The sequence below is a fragment of the Capricornis sumatraensis genome, chromosome 11 (assembly GCF_032405125.1).
Source record: "Capricornis sumatraensis isolate serow.1 chromosome 11, serow.2, whole genome shotgun sequence".
Taxonomy (NCBI): domain Eukaryota; kingdom Metazoa; phylum Chordata; class Mammalia; order Artiodactyla; family Bovidae; genus Capricornis; species Capricornis sumatraensis.
In genome coordinates, this window is record NC_091079.1 from 94,530,712 (window position 1) to 94,556,437 (window position 25,726).

Below are 25,726 nucleotides of genomic sequence, written 5' to 3' on the forward strand. Positions count from 1 at the left end.
TCTTGGTATACAGACTATGTGCTTGAGCAAATGTATAGTGACATGTATTCATCATTACAATATCCTACAGAGAGCTTTTACTGCCCTAAAAATTGTCTGTGCTCCACCGATTCATCCCTTCCCACTGCCCAAGTCCTGGCAATGAATGAATGTTTTACCGCCTCCATAGTTTTCCATTTTCTAGAATGCCATATAGAGTTGATATCACATCATATGCTGTCTTTTCATATTGGCTTCTTTTACTTACTAATATGCAATCAAGTTCTCTCCACATCTTTCATGGTGTGATAGCTAATTTCCTTTTAACTCTGGGTTATATTCTGATGTCTCCATTACTACAGTCTACTTATCCGCTCACCTATTGAAGGACACCTTGGTTGCTTCCAAGCTTTGGCAGTTATGAATAAAGTTGTTATAAACATCCATGTGCAGATTTCTGTGGGAACAGTTTTTAACTTCTTTGGGTAAATGCTAATGAGAACAATCACTTGCCAACTTCCCTGGTGGCTCAGACAGTAAAGAATTCACCTGCGATGCAGGAGACCCGGATTCAATCCTTGGGTCAGGAAGATTCCCTGGAGAAGGGAATGCTTACTCACTGTGGTATTCTTGCCTGGAGCATTCCATGGATAGCGGATCCCTGGTGGGCTACAGTCCATGGGCTCCTAAAGAGTCAGACGCAACTGAGCAACTAACACACAGGTACAAAGAGGATGTTGAGTTCTATAAGAAACCAAATTATCTTCCAAAGCAGCTTTGCCATTTTGCATTCCCACCAGAAATGAATGAGAGTTCCTGTTTTCCACATCCTCGCCAACATTTGATATTGTCAGTGCCCTGCACTTCAGCCATTCTGATGGGTGTGTAGTGGTATCACCTTCTTGTTTTATCTTGCATTTCCCTGATGACATGTGATGCAACGTATCTTTTCAGACCCTTATTTTTTATCAGTATATTTACTTTGGTGAAGTGTCTGTTAAAGTCTTTTGTCTATTTTTTAAAATCAACTTGTTTTTTTATTGTTTAGTTTTATAATTTCTCTGTATATTTTGGATACCAGTTCTTTATCAGATGTATTTTTTGCAGGCATTTTCTCCCAGTCTTTTGACGTATCTTAACTCATTCTCATTTTCTTGAATTTGTCTTTCTCAAAACAGAAATTTCTAATTTTAATAAACTCTTCCTTATTAATTATTTCTTTCATGGATCATGTCTTTGGTTTTGTATCTAAACTGGCAAAACTTTTATACTTTCTCAAAATGTGTTTAAAATATGAACATAAATCCACACTGAGATACAAGTTGGGCAATGAGCTAGACATTTGCTAAAGTCAAGAAATGCATAATGTGAATATGGCATAAAACAGTCTCCAACATCCACCTTAGTTACTGAATGTCAGCAAAAGGGCACAAACTTGGGCTGGATAGCTCCCTCACTCAGAGCTGGCATCTGTGAGCCAGCAGCTGGCAAGATTGCCCACAACCAGGGGAATAAGCCCCTTAAGGATCAGGGCTTACTATACCATAACTGAAGCATTCTTTGGAACATTGTTTAATTTGCCTCATTCTTCAAAGTAATACATTTTCAACTGTTATAAAAATTCTAGTCTCAAGTATGAAAATCAAAAAAGGAAGTCAGAAGACAAAAATAAAGTCAAATACTTGAAAGGTGGTGATAAATTTGACTTTTAGAACTTATAAGTATCAAAATCACTGAAAACAGAAAAAATTGAGTCATATGTGTTTGTGGAAGTACTATTATTTAATATAAGTAGAGTAATTCAATCAAAAAGATTTTTCTGTCAAGGACCTTTAATTGTTACATTTTTCAACAACATTGGAAGAATCTAGCATGTCTCACTTTGCTTTTATATCACCTTTTAACTCTGTAAAAAATAAGCAGTTAACCTCATAAGTGATGGTGAGTCAGCTGAGCAGCCTCTGGCACAGGCAGTAGCCTTAGAAATACACCCCTATGGGACCTCCCATAGGAGACAGTTAGTTCTAAATAAAAATCTATTTCTATACTGAAGAGCTGATTTATCCAAAGTGTTTGTGTATTAAGAAATATTTTTAGGAGAAAAATCATTTGGAATTGGATATTTAGTGTTCTTATAATAGTTTTCCTTCTGACAATTCTCTTCTTTTAAACTAAGGAAAAATATATCATCCATATTACAAATACACAAGAAAACAAATGCTGTTGTTATTTACTGATTAATAAGGACAAGGTTGACTACAGAGGGAAAATGTGAATTGATACTTTATTCTGAATTAATAACTCAGTGACAGATTCAAAACTTGAACTGATTCAAAGATGTAATCTTAACCTTTCCATAACTGAAAAAAAAAAAGACAATGAAAAGTTACATTGTTTGTGTGATGTTATTTGGAATATTCAGTGTATATACTCATATTCCAAATATTCCTAGGCTGTTGTATAGATTATACTTTTTTCTATAAAAGAATATGTATTTGTTACATAGAGAGCTATACTTAGAATATATGTTCCTAAAACAAAAAGCATATCATTTACAAATATGAAATTAGGATGGGTTACCAGGATTTTGTGTATATACTGTAAAATACAAAAAAGAGAGATGCTTATTTATTAATAACACTACATTCAAAATGTTTTATAAATCTAATTTCAAGTAAAAAACACTAGTCAATTTAACTTTGAATCAGTGACACAATTTTTTCAAACCCACTGCCTAGATTATTTCCTGTCTCATTTATGCTTTTAGAAGATAGCAATAAAAACTGATTCTTATTGCTATTAATATTATTGATGTTTCCTCAAGAGGAAGTTCATCTACCCACACTGACACTTAAAGAAATGAAGGTCAATAAGGATATTGGCTTTCTGTAAATAAGATTAATGGCTTGAGGTAAATTTTAGTAAAAGATGGCTAGTTTCTTCTCTAAATTTTCTACTAAACAACTAAAGGGACTGTAAATGACAAAAATAAGCTCAAATGACAAGAAAATAGGGAGAATGAAGTAGTATAATCTCAAGACGTAAAACCAGATATTAAAAGGCAATTCATAGCAGTATAGATTACTTTAGGGCTTCCCTAGTGGCTCAGTGGTGAGAATCCACCTGCCAATGCAGGAGACATGAGTTCAATCCCTGGGTCAAGAAGATTCCTGGGAGAAGGAAATGACAACCTACTCTCGTATTCTTGCCTGGGAAATCCCATGGGCAGAGGAGCCTGGCAGGCTACAGTCAACGGGGTTGCAAAGAATTGGACATGAATTAGTGACTAAACAACAATGGACTAATTCAATAAAGAATTCATGTACACTAATGTAATACATGGTTTCCCTGGTGGCTCAGAGGTTAAAGAGTCTGCCTCTAATGTGGGAGACCCAGGTTCGATCCCTGGGTCAGGAAGATCTTCTGGAGAAGGAAATGGCAACCCACTCCAGTATTCTTGCCTGGAGAATCCCATAGACAGAGAAGCCTCCAAACACGGAGAATATTTTCATTTTATTTGCTCATCATAGAGTTTTTCCCAATAGTTTTCTCCTAAAATGTTTAGGAAAAACAGGTCAGGAAGCAATAGTTAGAACTGGACATGGAACAACAGACTGGTTCCAAATAGGAAAAGGAGTATGTCAAGACTGTATATTGTCACCTTGCTTATTTAACTTATATGCAGAGTACATCATGAGAAACGCTGCACTGGAAGAAACACAAGCTGGAATCAAGATTGCCGGGAGAAATATCAATAACCTCAGATATGCAGATGATACCACCCTTATAGCAGAAAGTGAAGAGGAGCTAAAAAGCCTCTTGATGAAAGTGAAAGAGAAGAGCGAAAAAGTTGGCTTAAAGCTCAACATTCAGAAAACAAAGATCATGGCATCTGGTGCCATCACTTCATGGGAAATAGATGGGAAAACAGTGGAAACAGTGTCAGACTTTATTTTTTTGGGCTCCAAAATCAATGCAGATGGTGATTGCAGCCATGAAATTAAAAGACGCTTACTCCTTGGAGGAAAAGTTATGACCAACCTAGACAGCATATTCAAAAGCAGAGATATTACTTTGCCGACTAAGGTCCGTCTAGTAAAGGCTATTGTTTTTCCTGTGGTCATGTATGGATGTGAGAGTTGGACTGTGAAGAAGGCTGAGCGCCGAAGAATTGATGCTTTTGAACTGTGGTGTTGGAGAAGACTCTTGAGAGTCCCTTGGACTGCAAGGAGATCCAGCCAGTCCATTCTGAAGGAGATCAACCCTGGGATTTCTTTGGAAGGAATGATGCTAAAGCTGAAGCTCCAGTACTTTGGCCACCTCACGTGAAGAGTTGACTCATTGGAAAAGACTCTGATGCTGGGAGGGATTGGGGACAGGAGGAGAAGGGGACGACCGAGGATGAGATGGCTGGATGGCATCACGGACTTGATAGACGTGAGTCTGAGTGAACTCCGGGAGTTGGTGATGGACAGGGAGGCCTGGTGTGCTACGATTCCTGGGGTCGCAAAGAGTCGGATACGACTGAGTGACTGAACTGAACTGAAAATGTTTAGACTTATATTGAATGGATTTTTAGTTTTTGCATTTTAAAATAAAGTGCAAGTGAAAGTGAATGTTAGTCACTCAGTCCTGTCCGACTCTTTGCAACCCCATAGACTGTAGCCCACTGGTCTCCTCTATTCATGGGTATTCTGCAGGCAAGAATACTGGAGTGGGTTGCCATACCCTCCTCCAGGGCATGTTCCCAACACAGAGCTCTAACCCAGGTCCCCGGCATTGGAGGCAGATGCTTTACTGTCTGAGTCACCAGGGAGTAAGTGAGTGAAGTCGCTCAGTCGTGTCCGACTCTTTGCGACCCCATGGACACCAGGCTCCTCCGTCCATGGGATTTTCTAGGCAAGAGTACTGCAGTGGGTTGCCTTTTTCTTCTCCAGGGAACTTCCCAACCCAGGGATCGAACCCGGGTCTCCCGCATTGGAGGCAGATGCTTTACCATCTGAGCCACCAGGGAAATCCTACTAAAATATATATTTTTTTCTCCCTTGAGATGGGAACTTTTAGGACCTATTCTCCTGAAAACTTGCAAATCATCGTATTGTTTAAGTATTGCAAGTATATTGGGAAGCTAGCTGTTTAACTACCAATATATATGTGTGTGTTACTCGCTCAGTCACATTCGACTCTGTGACCCTGCGGACTGTAGCCCACCAGGCTTATCTGTCAGTGGGATTCTCCAGGCAAGAATACTGGAGTGGGTTGCCATTTCCTTCTCCAGGAGATCTTCCCCACCCAGGAATCAAACCCGGGTTTTCCACATTGCAGGCAGATTCTTTACCATCTGAGCCACCAGGGAAGCCCAGTAAAACTTAGAACTGATGTTTTGAAAAAATAAACAAAACTGACATATATAGGTCTAGTTTAATCACTAGCTTTCCCATATACTTTCAATATTTAAAAAATACAATGATTTGAAAGTTTATAAGAGAATAATCCTAAAAGTTTCCATCTCAAAGAAAAAAAAGCATTTTTGTATTTATATAGGCTTATGGATATTAATTAAACTTGTGGTAACCACTTCATAATACATTTAAGTTATTATGGTATACATTTAAACTTACAGAATGCTATGTATCAATTATACTTCAATAGATCTGAAAGGAAAAAGTACTTCTTCAACTGTGCCCATTAATTTTTTTGAGACTGGTCTTGAAAAAAATGCAATAAGAAAGTAATGCACTTACAGTATTTACAAAAAAGATATAAGAACTAGGAAATGACCCCCTTAAAAAATATAGAATCTCTATGAAACTCTACTAAGAGTCACAAAAGATGACTTAAAAAAATGCAAAATATACACCATGTTCCTGAATGAGAAAGATACTACATTGTATATGTAATTAATTAACAAATTAGTAAGAAATTGTCTTACTAGATATCAGCACACATCATAAAGCTAGTTAGTTTTAATTCAGATGAATCTGGCACAAGACTAGACATCAATAAAACAATAGCTAGCCCAAGTGTATAGTAAACTTAAAATGTGACCAATTTGCATCATAATCAATATTATGATTGAAATGTCCAAGAACTCAAACGATAATATGAAGGTTTGGACAAAGAACTGCAAACTATAAAAAATAGTCCGCTGAAGTTTTTAGAAATGACAAATGAAATAACTGAAATTAACAGCTCCATGAATGAGCAAAAGAGAATTGGTGACTAGAAAAATAAAAGCAAGATTTTAAAACTTTTAAGTTTTAAAAACCAAATACAAAGAGAAAAATCTTAGAAATAGCTAGAAAAAAAAAAGAAGTCTTATTACTTTCAAAGGAGGAACAAAGGAGTAACAACAAGACAGATAGCTGACTTTGCAGCTGAAACAAAGCCAAAAAGTCATAAAATAACTGCCAATTTCACATTCTATTTTCCAAAAATGAAGAATAAATAAAGTCATTTTTCTAAGAAATGAAACTTGAAAGAATTTTCCATCAGAAGACACACTAAGGAAAATATTAAACGGTATACTTCAGGCAGAGAAAAAAAATGAAGAGATGAAAGGTTAAAACTGGGTAAATCTAACTTAAAAAAAAGAAAAAGTTTCTTTCAAAGTCTTAATAATATTGATTTATAGGATTTATACACAGAGTAGAAAGTTTTCCAGATCCAACCATCTCTCGGTCAAAATTGTTATGATTTTAACACATTATTTATCTGTACAAAGTTTATTTTGAAATGAGTTCTACAGCTAGATTCTTTTTAAAACCTAGGAAGATTCAATAAGTTCTGTTACCTAAAACAAACATAAAATTAAAAAGCAAATGAAAATTGCAATAAATATGTAAAATTCCAAGTAGTCTTTTCTCTTTTAGCAACTTACAAACTGATTCTAAACATTCATCTGAATACACAAGAGACTGAAGATTATCCAAAAGAGCAACAAGGCGGAAGAAATCACACTCCCTGGTTTTACTTGCATGCATGCTAAGTTCCTTCAGTCGTGTCCAACTCTGAGTGACCCCATGGACTGTAGCCCACCAGGCTCCTCTGTCCATGGGATTCTCCACACAAGAACATAGGAGTGGGTTGCCTTGCCCTCCTCCAGGGGATCTTTCGCACCCAGGGATCAAACCCACATGTCTTATATCTCCTGCATTGACAAGTGGGCTCCTTACCACCATTGCCAATAGGCAAACCCATCTGATTTTAGGACATATCAAAAAAATACAGTAATCATCACATGTAAATTAAGTAAATTAAGATAGACATACATCAGCAAAATAGAAATTCCATAAGTAAAACCACTTGTGCATGAATAGATAATTTCCACCAAAACTACAAAGGCTTCGCAATCCAGAAAGAGTATCATTTTCAATAAATGGATATCAATGAGCAAAACAAACAAATAAATAAAAAGCAACCAAACTTCTAGTAACACTTTATACCATTTGCAAAAATTAACTCAAAATGAATAACAGACTTAAATGCAAAACCTAAAACTATAAAACTTGTGAAAGAAAACATACAATCAATCCTTCAAGATTTTTAATAGGGCAAAATTTCCCATATACAATATCAAAAGCGCGATTCATAAAAGAAAAACGATTAAATTGGATTTAATAAAAATTAAGCACTTCTACTTTTTGAAACTTTAGAAAGTGAAAAAGATAAGCTAAAGACTAAGAAAATATTTACTAGGTGTATATCTGGTATATGTTTTAATATGTTTAGAATATAAAAATTACCTTCAATATTTGAGTAAATATTTCCCTCTTTTAAAATTGAGTTTTCACTTTTAAATTGTGTAAAATATATGTACAAGTATTTCATCAAAGAACATATATGAATGACAAATACATTAAACATCATTAGTTAGTAGAGAAGGATATATTAAAAATCATGATATGGCACTATAAGCCTATTAGAATAACTAAAAATTTTAAATGATCAAATCAAGATTTGACAAGAATGCAAAAGAAATAAACACTCATAAACTAATAGTGCAATGTTTGTGGTACAAGACTTTTGGAAGAGTTTGGCAATTTCTTAAAAGTTCAACATATACTTACCTAGGAGGCCTTACAAATAGCTGTGAAAAGAAGGGAAGCGAAAAGCAAAGGAGAAAAGGAAAGATATACTCATTTGAATGCAGAGTTCCAAAGAATAGCAAGGAAAGGTAAGAAAGCCTTCCTCAGCGATCAATGAAAAAAAATAGAGGAAAACAACAGAATGGGAAAGACTAGAAATCTCTTCAAGAAAATCAAAGATACCAAGGTAACATTTCATGCAAAGATGGGCACAATAAAGGACCAAAATGGTAGGGACCTAACAGAAGCAGAAGATATTAAGAAGAGGTGGCAAGAATACACAGAAGAACTGTACAAAAAAGATCTTCATGACCTAGATAATCATGATGGTGTGATCACTCACCTAGAGCCAGACATCCTGGAATATGAAGTCAAGTGGGTGTTAGAAAGCATCATACGAACAAAGCTAGTGGAGGTGATGGAATTCCAGTTGAGCTATTTCAAATCCTGAAAGATGACACTGTGAAAGGGCTGCACTCAATATGCCAGCAAATTTGGAAAACTCAGCAGTGGCCACAGGACTGGAAAAGGCCAGTTTTCATTCCAGTCCCAAAGAAAGTGAAAGTGAAATCGCTCAATCGTGTCCGACTCTTTGCGACCCCGTGGACTGTAGCCTACCAGGCTCCACCGACCATGGGATTCTCCAGGCAAGAATACTGGAGTGTGTTGCCATTTCCTTCTCCATAATCCCAAAGAAAGCCAATGCCAAGGAATGCTCAAACGACCACACAATTGTACTCATCTCACACACTAGTGAAGTAATGCTTAAAATTCTGCAAGCCAGGCTTCAGCAATACGTGAACCGTGAACTTCCAGATGTTCATGCTGGTTTCAGAAAAGGCAGAGGAACCAGAGATCAAATTGCCAACATCTGCTGGATCATCAAAAAAGCAAGAGAGTTCCAGAAAAACATCTATTTCTGCTTTATTGACTATGCCAAAGCCTCCTACTGTGTGGATCACAAGAAACTGTGGAAATTCTGAAAGAGAAGGGAATACTAGACCTCCTGACCTGCCTCTTGAAAAACCTGTATGCAGGTCAGGAAGCAACAGTTAGAACTGGACATGGAACAACAGACTGGTTCCAAATAGCAAAAGGAGTACGTCAAGGCTGTATATTGTCAGCCTTGCATATTTAACTTCTATGCAGAGTACATCATGAGAAACAGTGGGCTGGAGGAAGCACAAGCTGGAATCAAGATTGCCGGGAGAAATATCAATAACCTCAGATGTGCAGATGACACCACCCTTATGGCAGAAAGTGAAGAAGAACTAAAGAGCCTCTTGAAAGTGAAGGAGGAGAGTAAAAATGTCAGCTAAAAGCTCAACATTAAGAAAACTACGGTCACGGCATCTGGTCCCATCACTTCATGGGAAGTAGATGGGGAAACAGTGGAAACAGTGGCTGACTTTATTTTGAGGGGGCTCCAAAATCACTGCAGATGGTTGCAGCTATGAAATTAAAAGATGCTTACTCCTTGGAAGGAAAGTTATGACCAACCTAGATAGCATATTCAAAAGCAGAGACATTACTTTGTTCACAAAGGTCCATCTAGTTAAGGCTATGGTTTTTCCAGTGGCAATGTATGGATGTGAGAGTTGGACTATAAAGAAAGCTGAGCACAGAAGAATTGATGCTTTTGAACTGTGGTGTTGGAGAAGACTCTTGAGAGTCCCTTGGACTGCAAGGAGGACCAACCAGTCCATCCTAAAGGAGATCAGTCCTGGGTGTTCATTGGAAGGACTGATGCTGGAGCTGAAACTCCAATACTTTGGCCACCTGACGTGAAGAGCTGACTCATTGGAAAAGCTTCTGATGCTGGGAAAGATTTAGGGTGGGAGGAGAAGGGGATGACAGAGGATGAGATACTTGGTTGGCATCACCAACTCCATGGACATGGGTTTGGGTGAACTCTGGGAGTTGGTGATGGACAGGGAGGCCTGGCATGCTGCTGTTCATGGGGTTGCAAAGAGTTGGACACGACTGAGTGACTGAACTGAACTAAACTTAACTGAAGTTTCTCCATTTCTAGGTTTTTACTTAACAGAAATGAAGGCAAATGTCCAGACTTGTACTTGAATGTTCATAGCAGCTTTATAAATATAATAGACAAAAACTAAAAACAAACCAAATGCCTATAAACAGATGAATGGATAGAAATGGTTGCACATTATCATGTATTACCACACAAGAAAGAAAGAAATGAGCTACTAGTATGCAAAACAATATGAATGACTCTCCAGAATCCCTGTGTTCAGTGAGACAACCAGACTAAAATACGAAATATGTTGTATGATTCCATGTATACATAATTCTGGAAAACAAGCTATAGTGGCAGAAAGCTAATGAGTGGCTGCTTCAGGAAAGGGAATGGGTTATAAGTTTGAGTAAAAGAAAAGGATTGCAAAGGTGCACAAGGAAATGCTTATGAATGATGAATATGTTCTTTATCTTGATTGTGGTGATGGTTTCATAGATATATACATGTCAAAGACATACCAAATTTATACAGTGATGATGGTTTCATAGATGTATACATGTGTCAAGATGCATCAAATTGAATGTGTTAAAATATGCATTTTATTGTAACTAACTTATACTTCAATAAAAATATTTAATATATATTAATTAACTGTATTATATAATAATAGTATGTGTATTGGAGAAGGCAATGACAACCTATTCCAGGACTCTTGCCTGGAAAATCTCATGGACGGAGGAGCTTGGTAGGCTGTAGTCCATGGGGTCGCTAAGAGTCAGACACCACTGAGCGACTTTACTTTCACTTTTCACTTTCATGCATTGGAGAAGGAAATGGCAACCCACTCCAGTATTGTAGCCTGGAGAATCCCAGACAGAGGAGCCTAGTGGGCTGCCATCTATGGGGTCGCACAGTGTCAGACATGACCGAAGCGACTTAGCAGCAGTATGTGTATTATTAAACAATAATATTAATAATATGCATAATGTCTTTCTTTGAGCTTATATGTAGCACAGTATAAAGAATCCTCATGCCAATGCAGGAAACGTGGGTTCAATCCCTGGGTTGGAAAGATCCCCTGGATAAGGAAATGGCTACCCACTCCAGTATTCTGTCCTGGAGAGTTCCATGGACAGAGGAGCCTGGTGGGCTACAGTCAGTGGGGTGGCAAAGTTAGACACAACTGAGCAACTTTCACTCACTCCCGCTCCAAGAATGCATGTAAGCTCCACATCCCTTCCCACACACCTTGTCCTATGCATCTCTTCCTTCTGACTGTTCCTGAGTTATATTTTTTTTTATAATAAACTAGTGATCTAGTAAGAAAAATGTTCCTCTGAGTTCTTTGATCTGCTCTAGAAAATTAATTGAACCTAAGGAAGGGGCCATGGGGCCTGTGATTTACAGTCAGTTGGTCAGAAGTACAGGCAACAATCTAGACTTGTGAGCGGCATCTGAAGTCCACGGAAGGGTTGTGGCAACCTCTAATCTGTGGTAGGTCGGTCAGAAGCACAAGCTTTCAACTGCTGTCTGGAAGGGGAGAATGAGTTGGAGAAAAGACAGTAGTTTTGCAGATCTGAACCCCAAACCTATGAAACCTGGTGCTGTTTCTGAGTTGAACTGCGTATTGGTTCAGGGAACCACTCTCCCACCCCGCTCCACACACTGGGCACTGTATCTCAGAAGACACTCTGGGAGCTCTCTCCACTTTGGCCACGTGAGCACAGAGCCAGAAGATGGCCACCGATGACGTGGGAAGGGGCCCTGCCCCACCCAAGGAATGTGCAGGCTCCTTGATCTCAGACCTCCCAGCCTCCCGAACTGACTGCGACAAATAAACTTCTGTTATTTAAGCCATCCAGTCTATGCGTTTTTTGTTATAGCAACACAAAGGGACTAAGACATAGCTACACAGTGAAAAAAAAAAAAATCTGACTAGAAATAAGTAAGGAGAGCATTTACTTATTTCCAAACAATAAGAGAATGATACAAAGATATCATTTTCTTAAACATTAGTTAATTTGTGACCAACTAGTGGCTTTTGAAACTCTAATATAAAAATATCACTGGCACCTTTGTAAATTAATATAAATACATAATAAATAATTAATGGCAATTACTTATTCACAAGGGTTTCCCTGGTACTTCAGCTGGTAGAGAATTCCCCTGCAATGCAGGAGACCCTAGTTTAATACCTGGGTCAGGAAGATCCCCTGGAGAAGGGATAGGCTATCCACTCCATATTCTTGGTCTTCCTTGGTGGCTCAGATAGTAAAGAATCCTCTTGCAATGCAGGAGACCTGGGTTTGATCCCTGGGTTGGGGAGATCCCCTGGAAGAGAGCTACCCACTCCAGCATTTTTGCCCAGAGAATCCCCATGGACAGAGGAGCCTGGTGGGCTACAGTCCGTGGGGTCACAAAGAGTTGGACATGAGTGAATGATTAAGCACAGCACAGTAGATTTATTCACAAACTAAGAGAAATCTGCATATTCCTTCTTAAATTAAAAAATATATATATGATCACTGTTATTCTGCAATACTAGAAACCTCTTTGTACTTCAGCTATAGGAAGTATATAGCAAAGTCTTCTATAAAAAATTCTTATCATAACATGGAAGATTCCTTTGGAAAGGGGAGATTGACTTGCGCAAAGACCTGTGATGGACTAATAATATTCATAGGGCTTTACATTTTTTAACTTCATTTAGGCTTTTCAACAACAATGATCCTATGACATTAACAGTTGTACCCATTTTAGAGATTAGTGAATTATATATCAAGAGGTAGAAAGTTGCCCGAGATCATATAACTCATCACTTGCCTTGGCAATCCCATGGACAGGAGACTGACAGGCTACAGTCCACAGGGGCGCAAAGTAATTGGACACTACTTAGTCGGACACGACTGAATGACTTCACTTTCACTTTCCACTTTCATGCATTGGAGAAGGAAATGGCAACCCACTCCAGTATTCTTGCCTAGAGAATCCCAGGGACGGGGGAGCCTGGTGGGCTGCCATCTATGGGGTCGCACAGAGTCAGACACGACTGAAGCAACTTAGCAGCAGCCGCAGCAGGAACTAAGCAACTAATTACTAGTGGAGTGCAAGTCAAGACATATTCCTTTTCACTCTGAAGTCAGGCATTTGTGATTTGTGCACCCCAAATTTAAATTTAACTCTCATTGTCATTGGTGGGCCAAGAAAGTGCCTTACTCTTCTATGCTATCAATCTACTGTCAAGGAGGTTTTAATTTCTGTCCTTGGCTAACTCATCTCTTTTAACAAAAATAGCTCTCTTTTACAATTTCCATTCTTATAAACAATTCTTATAAACTGTTTCTGTCAGAAATCTAAACTACATTTAGCATTTGCATCATTCTTTGTTAACTTATGTTCCCTTTTAGCTTCCAGTCAGTTTTGTTCAGTTCAGTTGCTCAGTCGTGTCCAACTCTTTGTGACCCCATGAATTGCAGCACGCCAGGCCTCCCTGTCCATCACCAACTCCCAGAGTCCACCCAAACTTATGTCCATCGAGTCGGTGATGCCACCCATCCATCTCATCCTCTGTCATCCCCTTCTCCTCCTGCCCTCAATCCTTCCCAGCATCAGGGTCTTTTCCAATGAGTCAACTCTTTGCAATAAAGACTTTTTTTTTTTAATGTAAAGAAGAGGGCCTTTCCAGTTCCACTTAGATTTTAACCCAACTTTGCATTTTTAACAGAATTAATAACCCACAAAGTTTATTTCTCTCATCAGCATGTAACCCTAAAATATACTTTGAGATTACATCTCCTCCTCTTATACCCCATTTCACTAGCAAACAGTACTGTAAGAACCATATTGCATTTGGATTTTAAACAGCCTAAATCTAAAAAGCACAAACCCTCATGTCTTTTCAGGGACCAATTTCTCTGAGTCATTCCTGAGAAGCGGCTTTGCATCACTGCTCCACTGAAACATAATGATCTTCAGATGCCTCCTTCCCTCAAAGGAAACATCTTTAATTGGAGAAAGTAGGAGAAAAATCATTTGGGCCAAGTTTTCTCAGAGGATCTTGAACTGCTTTTCACAGCTCATTTATCAGTTTGTCTCCTCTCCTATCCTTTCTACAACCCCCACAGTTACATATACACATCACTTGTTTTCCAGAAATTAGTCATTTATAAAGAAATCAATTATGTTTACCAAAGAAATCCATAATTCTGTTTTTAAAGCCGGTGGCGTTATAGGCAATGTCATCAAATACAAACATGTGAGAGCAGGAGATGAATTGCCCGGCATTATCTTTGTTGGGGGTCAGGTTGAGCTAATAACCTAATGTGCTTCCAGGAATATCAATTGAAAACTGTTCAGCTCATGTATTTTTAAATGCTAAGTTCTATTGATACGTGTCAAACTGAACTCCCTAAAAACAGAACTCAGACCACAGTTATCTCACACCTAGACCAATTCCATATAGCCTTCTGACAGGTCATCCCAAATCTCCTCCTGGTACCCACATGACACATTACCACATAAATAAAAACAATGTCATTCCCATTTTGCCTGTCACACCAAGATTGAAAACTTACCATAGCCTGCAAGATCCAAAGTAATGATCTGCTTCAGCCAACTCTGAAGACTCACTGCTACCCATTCTTCCCCTTACCGATGTACTTTCACAACACTGGCCTGCTTGCTGATTTTTTTTTTTTTTCCCCAATTTACAAAACACGTGTCATCCCTGGCTCCAGCACTTGTGTTTCCTCTGCTTGAAATGAACTTCTCCAAGACATCTGATTCACTAGCGCTCTCATTTCATTAAATTATATGACTTCTCTAATCATTCCCATCATCCCCTATACACCTATTCAGCATTAGTTTCTATTTCTAATACCTATCACTAACATAATATATACATATACATACATATATAGTGTGTGTGTGTGTATTATCCCTCTTACATTAGAATATAAGCTCCCCATGAGGGCAAAAATATTGTATTCACCACTGCTGTCCCAAAATTACGAATATTTTCAGAAACTATTGGGATTCAAAAGTACATACTGAATTCATTAATAAGTGAAAAATACAGTCAGTCAAAATTACTTATAAAAATTTCATCATGTTTTAATTCATTGCTTTTAATATTGTTTATTCATGATCCATTTCCCTCTCTTTCTGAGACATTGATATTTTCTCTTTTGAAATCCTATCTCTTACCAATTGAATGTAAATTCAGTACAACTGTAAATTAAAGTGTGTGATCCCCATCAGCCTTTATCCAAGATATGAATATGAAAGCAAACTGCAACAATCAACAATCTGACTCCTTCTCTCTGAAACTAAGGTATGAGCCTAATAACCCCCAATCAAAAATAGTTGTAGCTGACTGAGTCCAATGTTATACACCCAGAAGAGTCAAATACTTCTTTCTCTATTTTGGGAGCTATCCAATATTTCTCCACAAGTTTCCCCTTCCCCCATTCCTTCTTGTTTGTTTGTTTTAATTAACCAGCCAGTTTCTGTTGCTTACAACCCAAAATCTAACTAACACGTGTAAGGTTGTATTTAACCTGATATGCCTCAAAATACAAAACTTAACAGAAAGATTTGTAATTCTCTTTTCTCTCTCACCTCTCCCTCCCATTGTCTGTTCTCTGTACACACTTCACAATTACAGTGTCCTCTACTTATTTACACCCTTCCTTTCTGGTGACATCCCCCATATATGACCTTTCCAATGATTTTAATGTTTCAACCTCTTTTTTCCTTCCTCCCATCTAACATTGTTTACTCAGAGCTGCTGAATTTAAGTATAAGTTAAGACATCATAATATGATTAAGCCAAAGTGCTCTGTTATCAATAACTAGTATTCTTAATCTTGTCAGGCATATTTGCATTTCTTTAAAAAGCGGCTACTCTTACTCAAAATCAATTTGTTAAAATTTCAAGTATAATGACAAAGTAAAAAATTTTAGAGTATAAGGTAGTTATTTTTAAAAACGTATTAAATGGCATTACTCAAGTAGTCCATGGATCTGCTCATGGTTCAGCTAAAGATAAATGGAGGGCTATAGATACAACATATCCATCAATTAAACAGGTTTCAGTTGCATTATTTTTGTTTGAATTACATAAAGCATTTAGACCCATTGCAATGTGATTAATGGAGTCATGATAAGATTTATGATGTTAGCAAATATGACTAATACACCCCAAGGGGACCCTCAATCACCTCTCCCTGGGTTTTAGGAGATGGAGGAAAGAGTAGTGATTTGTTCCTATCCAATAGACTATCCATGTTGAATAGGAATAAATAATGATTTTTTAAAAGCTATTCAAAAGAATTATTCAACTACCATAAGTAACATATTTAAAATACTTACAGTTTCTTTAAAATAGCCATGAATTGCACTACCGTCTCTTCATACTTTTTTGGTCCGTATAACGTGTGCCCACTGCGTGCTTTCTTAACATGGATAGCTATGTTGTGAGAATCATCAGGTTGCGGAGGTTTACTTTCTTCTGTGTCTTCAGCAGGTATTCTAAACAAGGAAACATAATATTTTTGTTGTATATAAAGTTACTGATGTGAACACATTATTGTCAAGAGTACAAATGCTCTGTTCCAAGATAATATTGCATTTTAATAATATATTCCTTCTCGTGTCTGTTTTTCTCTGGTCATTAGTAACGCAATTAAACACATCACTCTAAGTCTCAAAATTATCACTCAAAATCACCATATATAAAATATTTTCTAGAATTTGATTATAGATGTTATGACTGTCCCAAGTGATTAAAACATCTTCCATAATAAATTAGGTACATATACTTAGGAAAATATTTTAAGACAATGGTTACCACACTTTCTTTATTTTCGCATGGTTGTTTTCCAGCAACTATTTTTTCACCAATGATAAAAGTACTTTTTAAAAAACTTCTGTTTCCAACTTGTAAATTATGCACATCTTGGAAGCAGCCACCATAACTTATTCGTGTGTTACTGGATGATATACTTTTAAGTCCCCAAGAGATGTGTGAATGAATGACCGTTTTCCCATTTATCCTTCCAGCTCCAAGCTTTCCAATGAAGATGAAGGTGAAGTCGCTCAGTCGTGTCTGACTCTTTGCAACCCCATGGACTGTAGCCTTCCAATTAAGAGGTAACTAAAAAGCCTAAGGAAAACCAATCTAACAAACATTGTCATCCTTAAGAAAAAAAAATAGAGCAGGAGAAGATAAAGATCCAAATGATCACAGATTAGTCACCTCTACTTATAAACATGAGACTTTTTTAGAGTTAAATATAAAATAAGCATCATGTAGAATAACAATAACAATCATCACATTAACATCTAACTTATATTTGAGTCTTTTTAAAGGTACTGGCTACTCTATTAAACATGATATACATAGTTATCATTAACATTAACTAAGTTAAATAAATATTATCCCCCATTTATGGGACAAGGAAATTTCAGCTTAAAGAGTTTGCATAATTTGTCTAATCACTCATATCCACTTTCCAGTAGAGCTGGAAAGAGCTTTTTGCGATCCACAGTTCACAGAACATTAATGCTTAATAGCAAAACTTACTTGTCTGACAGATACAGAAAGATACTGCACCATAATTTACAAAGATAAAACTGAGAGTCAAAATTTATTTCCCCTTCTACCATTTTCACAGAACCTCATTCATCCTATCCACAGAAGCCTAGAACTCTATTTAATACTCTATCCCTAGTTACATCTATAAATAGTAAGTACAGTAAAGCTCAGCAATGTTGGAGATTCATACATAAAACAACTGACGGCTTTCCTTCCCCCAGCTCTGATTTTCAAATGCCAATGGAATAAAGTTCTTATGTTCTAAAGAAGAGTGGTCTGTGGACTGAACTCTGAAGGGGAAATTTAGAAAGTGAGTCCCCATTGACCCAGTATTCTTCTGGCGCAAGTTCATCATATTTGCCCAAGGCAAGGGTTTCCTGAAATTCCTGCCTTTACACTGAAAATCTCAAGCCAGCCAAAGAAAGTGAAGTCTCTCCGTCCTGTCCATTTCTTTGTGGCCCCAAGGACTACAGTCTGCCAGGCTCTTCCATCCATGGGAATTTTCCGGCAAGAATACTGGAATGTGTTGCCATTTCCTTCTCCAGGGGATCTTCCCAGGGATCGAACCTGGGTCTCCTGCATTGTAGGCAGACTCCTTAACGCCTACGCCACCAGGGAAGTGGCAGCCAAAGGATTCAGAATAGTCCTCAATGATATTTAAGCCATTTGAAGCCAACCTGGAAGTTATACCTGCTACCAGCTTGCATGCTTGTGTTTACACTCAGCCGTGTCTGACGCTGCAATCTCATGGACGGTAGCCCCCTAGGGCTCCTCTGTCTGTGGGATTTTCCAGGAAAGGATACTGGAGTGGGTTGCCATTTCCTTCTCCAGGGGGTCATCCTGACCCAGGGATTGAACCAGAGTCTCTTCTGTCTCCTGAAGTTGCAGGCAAGTTCATTACCAGCTGAGCCATGATGGAAGCCCAGAAGAAAACCAGCAGATAGCAAACCACCAAAAGCAACAGGGACAAATAGATGGTCACGTACAATGACTGACTGAGGGACTAAGTTATGTCTTGCTCTCTGGGAAATGGTAGTGTCAACTACAGACTAGCACTTGCCAAGAACATTTGCCAGCAGGTGAACGACAACAGGGGCATTTGCCATCTGCCTCTGTGGTGATTAAGCCCTGTGCTGCCACAAATTCCAACCTTCATCACCCTCTGAGGGGAATTCGGGGTGGACAGTGAGGAGTTCTGCAATCCAGGGAAACTTCTGGGATGGGTCTTCAGGTAGTTGGATATTTTCAGGAACTGATTTAATGACCCCTATCCTTGTGTCTCTTCATATCTAGAAAAATATTAAATCCCTTCATGGTGACATCAGCTCCTCATGACTAGCAGAAAATCTTTTGATTGCACTGAACTCCCCTTTCACCAAAATCTTATATATCAACCTCCCCCTACAACCTCTTTGGAGCAGTCTCTCAGAGCTAGCAGAGGTGCTGTCTCCCAGACTGAAGTCCTCATTTTGCCCCAAATAAAATTAACTTGCAACTCTCACACTGTGCATCTTTTTAGTCAACAATAGAAAATAATCCTCATCATTATATTTATGTAGCAAAACTAGCAACAATTCAATATTATATATAGCCTAAAATGTTCAGTCATACAAAATTCAAAATCTGTTTATGAGTGGTTAACTTGTGCAAATTGCCAAGACAAACTAAAGTATGAGTTGTAGACATCAATCACATCTTTTCTGGGGAGCTGTTATAATCTCACACTTCTCTGTGTTTCTGTCTTTCACAAATACATGTATCTTTAAATTTTTAGTGAAGTTTTACACTGGGTAAATCTCTGATTCTTTTGAGTCTGATTTGATAACTGAGCCCTTTGTGGTAGACTGGAAGTGTTCATGAAAGCCACTCAGTCTTGTCAAACTCTCTGTGACCCCATTGACTATACAGCCCATGGGATTCTCCAGGCCAGAATACTGGAGTGGGTAGCCTTTCCCTTCTCCAGGGGATCTTCCTGACCCAGGGATGGAACCCAGGTCTCTTTATTTTCAGACAGATTCTTTACCAGCTGAACCACCAGGGAAGCCCAAGAATACTGGAATGGATAGCCTATCTCTTCTCCAGCAGATCTTCCTGACCCAGGAATTGAACCAGGATCTCCTGCATTGCAGGCAGATTCTTTACCAACTGAGCTATCAGGGAAGCCCTGTGTTAGTCTAAGGCCTCCAAATATTCTTTTTTCTTTCATATAAGTCCTACTTGTTGCCTGATAAGATTGTTCCAAGATATGTAATATGTTGTTACAAATTATGTATATGTTTATTATGTTCCTTGTATATAGGTAATAATAGTTCTGTATCTAAAGTGTTTAGGATTTTTTAAAATAAAATGTTGTTCTATTTGTTGGTCATTGTGGTTGCATAGAAAAATTATTTTTCTCTTTTCCTCAGTGAACTCAGGTGTAGAGATTAGCACTAAGATTAGCACTTATTAGCACCACTAAGCAAAATAAAGTCAAATTAGCATACATTATCTCATCTGATCCTCCAATATCACTCTTGTGTGTACATTCTTGTCTCCATTTTTAGATAAAGAGCCTAAGATTCAGAGTTTAAGGTAATCTTCTTAAGGCACCATAATCACCAAACTGAAGTTCAAACCCAGATCTGACTAGTCTAGAGGCCATCACAGAACTTTATTTTCCATATGTTCTTACATTAGCCCTCTTATAAACATTTTCTCATTCCTCAAAATCCTTCTTTAACCTTCTCCATCACTTTTTTGTAAATCCATACAAATTTTGCTGCTGCTGCTAAGTTGCTTCAGTCGTGTCCAACTCTGTGTGACCCCACAGACGGCAGCCCACCAGGCTCCCCTGTCCCTGGGATTCTCCAGGCAAAAACACTGGAGTGGGTGACCATTTCCTTCTCCAATGCATGAGAGTAAAAAGTGAAAGTGAAGTCGTTCAGTCTTGTCCGACTCTTAGGACCCCATGGACTGCAGCCCACCAGGCTCCTCCGTCCACGGGATTTTTCAGGCAAAAGTACTGGAGTGGGTTGCCATTGCCTTCTCCGGAATTTTACTAAGTAGTAGTTAAAGCCAGAAAAATATATGTCCTTTTCTATATTTGCTGGGATTCTTCAGTCATTTTTTAAGGAAACTGAAATCATCCTGACTTATAACAATAAAAATTAAGTTCAGTCATTTCAGGAAACTAAGTTTACTCTATCTGTTGATGTTAGCTTAATTATCACTAACGTCAAAACAGGGAAATAGCAGAGGGTAAGTCTCCAGCCCCAGGATGAAAGTTGGTGAGTTGCAGACTTTGTTTTGTGCTGAGCAAGAGTGCTGACTTTGTCCCACACATTGCCAATATATCCAAAGTTAAAATTGAGGAGAGTTGAAGACAAGTTCCATTATAAACTTTTGACAGTCAACATTGGAATCCTGTCACCTCTTATAATATAAGAAAGAATATTTTAAGATTAGACAGAGGTAAGCAATATTTCCCTGGTTTCTATTAAATTAATGTCCTTGACAGACTCAATGTCTTCTCTTTCATTTCCAAGGAGCAATAGAAAATCCACATTTAAAAATGAACATTGGACTTACATGTATTCTACAGAATAAGGCAGCAATACATTTTCCAGATTATATGACAAACTATACAGACATACAAGAAAGTTATTTAGAGAAGATTATAACAGATTTATCTCTGAAGGGTTAATTGCAAATATTAATAGGCAACAAATTAAAAAGTTGGGATATCTAAGATAATTTTTAATATAGCAATATATTAATATATATTTAGAAAATACTAATCAAATATTGTGTGCTATCTTTACGTGCAACCTAAATTCCCTCCAGTCATGATTCAATTCAGCAAACATTTCTTGACTCTCTAGCCCAAGTAGAGTTCTTTGTGTTCATTATCTTAGCTCCCAGGTATGAATCATTTCCATATTTCCAATTTAATCACCCTACTTTTTCCGCCCAAAGAACATTGCTGAATTGGTCACACACTTGGGTGATTACAAATCTACATTATCTAATTTTAACTGATCTTTGCTTTCGCTCAGCATTCTAAAATCAGCTATTTGTCAAGCTCTCACACATTCCCCTCAGTGGCTTCCATTTAGTTTCTTTTTCCATTCTCATTTCCACATTTTATGGACAGTCTTATGTCAGTACTTAATGCTCTCTACTTGACATCTGTATAGGAATTAACGATTATTACTTACTCTTAAGAAATAATGATAAACACCATTCCAGTTATTCAGGTACAGTGTCACACAAGCTGAACCTAATTTTAAATTTTTGAAGAATCAAATGCAAAGAAAATGTGGCTTGTGAATTTTCAGAATTTCTCTTTTTATTTTATACTAATCTCTTCGAGTAAATCTTAACCCCATAGGGTTAATCTAAGTAATGAGTGGAACCCCTAATTTAGGGAAATGGAAGGATCAGTTTGGAGACAGGGAGCAAAATTTCCTGCCACCAATATTATACAATAGGGAAGAAAGTCCAAAATTTCAACCATATCTTTTTGAACCTTAGGACTGACTCCCTTTAACTCAAAGGTGACTTTTTTTCTTAGTTACATATGATCTTTGATGAACAGGAATAATAAGACATCACCACTCACATTACTTCTTCAGCTGAACTCATAATTTCACATTGTTCACTACTTCTTTTTTAAAAAACTTTTTGTTTTTTATTGGTGATAAGCAATTATCAAGGTTGCAATAGTCTCAGGTGCACAACAGAGAGATCAGACTTACATTTACATATATCCATTCTCCCCAAAAACACCCCTTCCATTCAGGCTGCCTGTCACATACCACTGAGCAGAGTTACTGTGCTATATACAGGTCCTTGTTGGTTATCCGTTTTAAATATAGCAGTGTGTATATGTGAACCTGAAATTAACTATCCCTTCCTTCCACTCTTTTCCCCTAACCATAAGTATATTGTCTAAGTCTGTGAATACATTTCTGTTTTGTAAATAATTTCATTTGCATCATTTTCTTTTTTTAATATAAATTTATTTATTTTAATTGGAGGTTAATTACAAAGATGCTAACGATGACCCTGTATGCATCATTTTATTTTAAATTTTGCATCTAAGGAATATCATATGCTATCTTTTTAAAATAAGTTCCCGTGGAAATTCATGCATGTAGAAAGCTCTTTCTAAATTTCCAGCAATCTCCCAGGAGATTATACTTACATCCTGATGTCACCTGTGCCACTGCGCTTCTTCCTTAAATATTCTCCTTATTGCATGCCTTGTTTATCCAGAGGTAAAACCAACTTTTTCTGTATTTCCTCAACATACCTAAACTAAACTAAACCAAGTATTCAGAGCATTTGTAAGTACGGCAGAGTTCATCAAATGCTGGGGTTATCTTAGATGTTTGTATCACATATGACTTTGGCCACCTGATGTGAGGAACTGACTCATTGGAAAAGACCCTGATGCTGGGAAAGACTGAAGACAAGAGGAGAAGGGGACGACAGAGGATGAGATAGTTGGTTGGCATCACCGACTCAATGGACATGAGTTTGAATAAATTCCGGGAGTTTGTGATGGACAGGGAGGCCTGGCGTGCTGCAGTCCATGGGGTTGCCAAGAATCAGACACGGCTGAGTGACTGAACTGATCCTGACCACATATGAAACAGGGTACTTGAAATCCACTAACCGACCTCTCTTTTCCTAAATGCCCTCACCTCCCTGCCCAGGATCAGGGGGTTTTCCTCACTCAGTACACATCTCCCCTCACTTATTTCCTGGCTACTCCTGCTTCTTTTTCACCCCATTTTTGTCTGCCTTTCCCCACTCCAGACTTGCTCCACAGCTCCAAATTAGAATACCTTTATGAGGCCAAGCAATTCCGTTCTTAGCACCTATTCTCAGATACTTCCAACCAAAATCATCAAGAAAGAAGCATAACCAAAGGTCCTCCCTTTCAGCAAAATCTATCACTTCTCAGTGGGGGTCGTAAACATAAATGACGCTTGTTTTTAGACTCAGACTTGAAACTCTCCTGTATCAGTCCACTTTAACACAGGGAAATCCTGCACACATAAACGATTTTTACAAATCACCATCACTTTGCTACAATAACGCCCCAACCCATACAGAATTTCGCTTATGTCATATTAAAGGCTTTAATCTGGATGACATCAGGATGACACAAAGGATGACCCCAGAGCATGGCTAAAGTGACCAGTTAGGTTTCTATAAAGTTCCCTCTCTTGCCTTCATAGAACTCTCTGAAAGGTCACAGTACTGCTCCCGAGCTGGCGAGATGGCCCTTCGTTCCTCCCCTGCATTTCTCCCTTCCCTTTCTCCCTCTTTCCTTCCTCCTTTCTTTGCTTCCTCTCTCTTTCCCTTCCCCTTTTATTTTCTTCCTTTTTCCTCTCGCATCCCTCCCACCCACCATTTTCCTCTTGGAATCTGTGGCGGAGAACATGGGCCGTTTTGAAGAAATACCATTTTTACGTTTCTGTTCCCAGCTGCTAAACAGGGCAAGCAGAGTGTCAGTGGGGAGAGCATCCTGAGTGCTTGGATAATCAGCAGTGTGAAGAACATCACACTCAGGCCTCTCTGCCTCAGAGATTCTCTCCTTTCTTGTAGCCAACCGTTAAGTCGTCTTTGAATTTAAACTTGCCTTCCCTCAGGGATGCTTGCCTTGATTTCCAGGACCCCATCTGTGGCTAGCATAAGCTCTTTCAGGGCAAGCAGCTCCCAAACTTGTAATCATCTCTGACACTCACTTCATTTCTTTCATCCTTCTTACTCAGGGCCTCTCAGTGACGCCAACATGCACCTTCTAAGTACAGAGACCCTGCCCGACTGATTCAGCGCATGCTCACTGCTTGGTATATATTAAGTGAATAAGACTAAATAAACAAACCTCCTGAGGTATCATAAGGTTTCTTTCCGGAGAGTGTGAAACAGGTGGGTTCTTTACCAATAGAGCCATGCTAGTGGTGAAGAACCTGCCTGCCAATGCAGGAGACATGAGAGACTTGGGTTTGATCCCTGGGTCAGGAAGATCCCCTGGAGGAGGGCATGGCAATCCACTCCAGTATTCCTGCCTGGAGAATCCCATGGATAGAAAAGCTTGGCAGGCTATGGTCCATGGGGTGGCAGGGTCGGACATGACTGACACGACTTAGCATGCACATTCAGTAAAGCAGAAGTGTTCCAATTCTGACTTTTAAAAATACGAGGAGCATCTCATTCAATAGATCTCAAAACTTCAATGAAAATATGGGTTTTACAACCATAACAAGAGTAGTTTTATTAGTTCTAATGTTAAATACATATTTTCCAAACAGTTAAATGTCTTGAGGCTAGATTCAAGCTAGCATGAAATAAACACTACTTAGATGTAGCTGTTCTCCAAGGGTAATTTTGACAATGCTAGAGAACAAAACAGATTTTCTCAAAACAGATCTGTGATTTTCAGAAGCAAATCACAAACAAAAAAATCAATTTTGCAGAGATTTTTTAAAATCAATCTATTAGAATTCATTTGCCTAGGTTTTCAGTTGCTTTATCTCCAAATATTCCTATTTTCCAACACTTTCTGAACTTACACTTTTAGAAAGAATTTATAATCCATCTAGGTAGCTTATGTACTATACCAAATTGTTGTTTTAAAATGTTTGAGAAAATATACAAATTACAAAGTTCCACATCATTCTAATCAGATCATAGCCACTTGTTACTACTGCTTTTAGATCCAGAAGTGAAATTCTGAGCTTTAACTCAAGCAGCGGGGATAACCTAATCTCTTCAGAATCTAAAGTCCAAATTAAAGCATCGGTGTTTGCACAAAACACATGTTGAAAGCTTTTGGAGTGATTGGTAATTTGACCAACTGAGTGAGCATACAGACTTCTGAGCCCATGAGGAGGATCCCAAAAGACGCTTCTGGCCAGGCTGCCTTTGGAACTTGGAGAGGACTCTTGGTGGAGTCCTGGGGCTGGTGGGATGGGAGAACACCATTTGCAGACTCCCAAAATCTTTTCGCTCTTCCCAACTTAAGTCATTCAATTGTGTGTTACATAACACAAGCTGAGAGAAAATGATATTGCAAAATATTGCAAT

At 38.2% G+C, this 25,726-nt stretch overlaps 1 protein-coding gene across 1 annotated transcript in view; it reads right to left on the reverse strand.

Moving 5' to 3' along the window:
• CNBD1 (cyclic nucleotide binding domain containing 1) overlaps nt 1-25,726 on the reverse strand; it is a 493,800-nt gene that overhangs the window by 401,486 nt on the left and 66,588 nt on the right. The window contains exon 5 of the mRNA XM_068983440.1: nt 16,420-16,578. Within this exon, the coding sequence (XP_068839541.1) occupies nt 16,420-16,578 (159 nt within the window). The remainder of the gene's footprint in view (nt 1-16,419; nt 16,579-25,726) is intronic.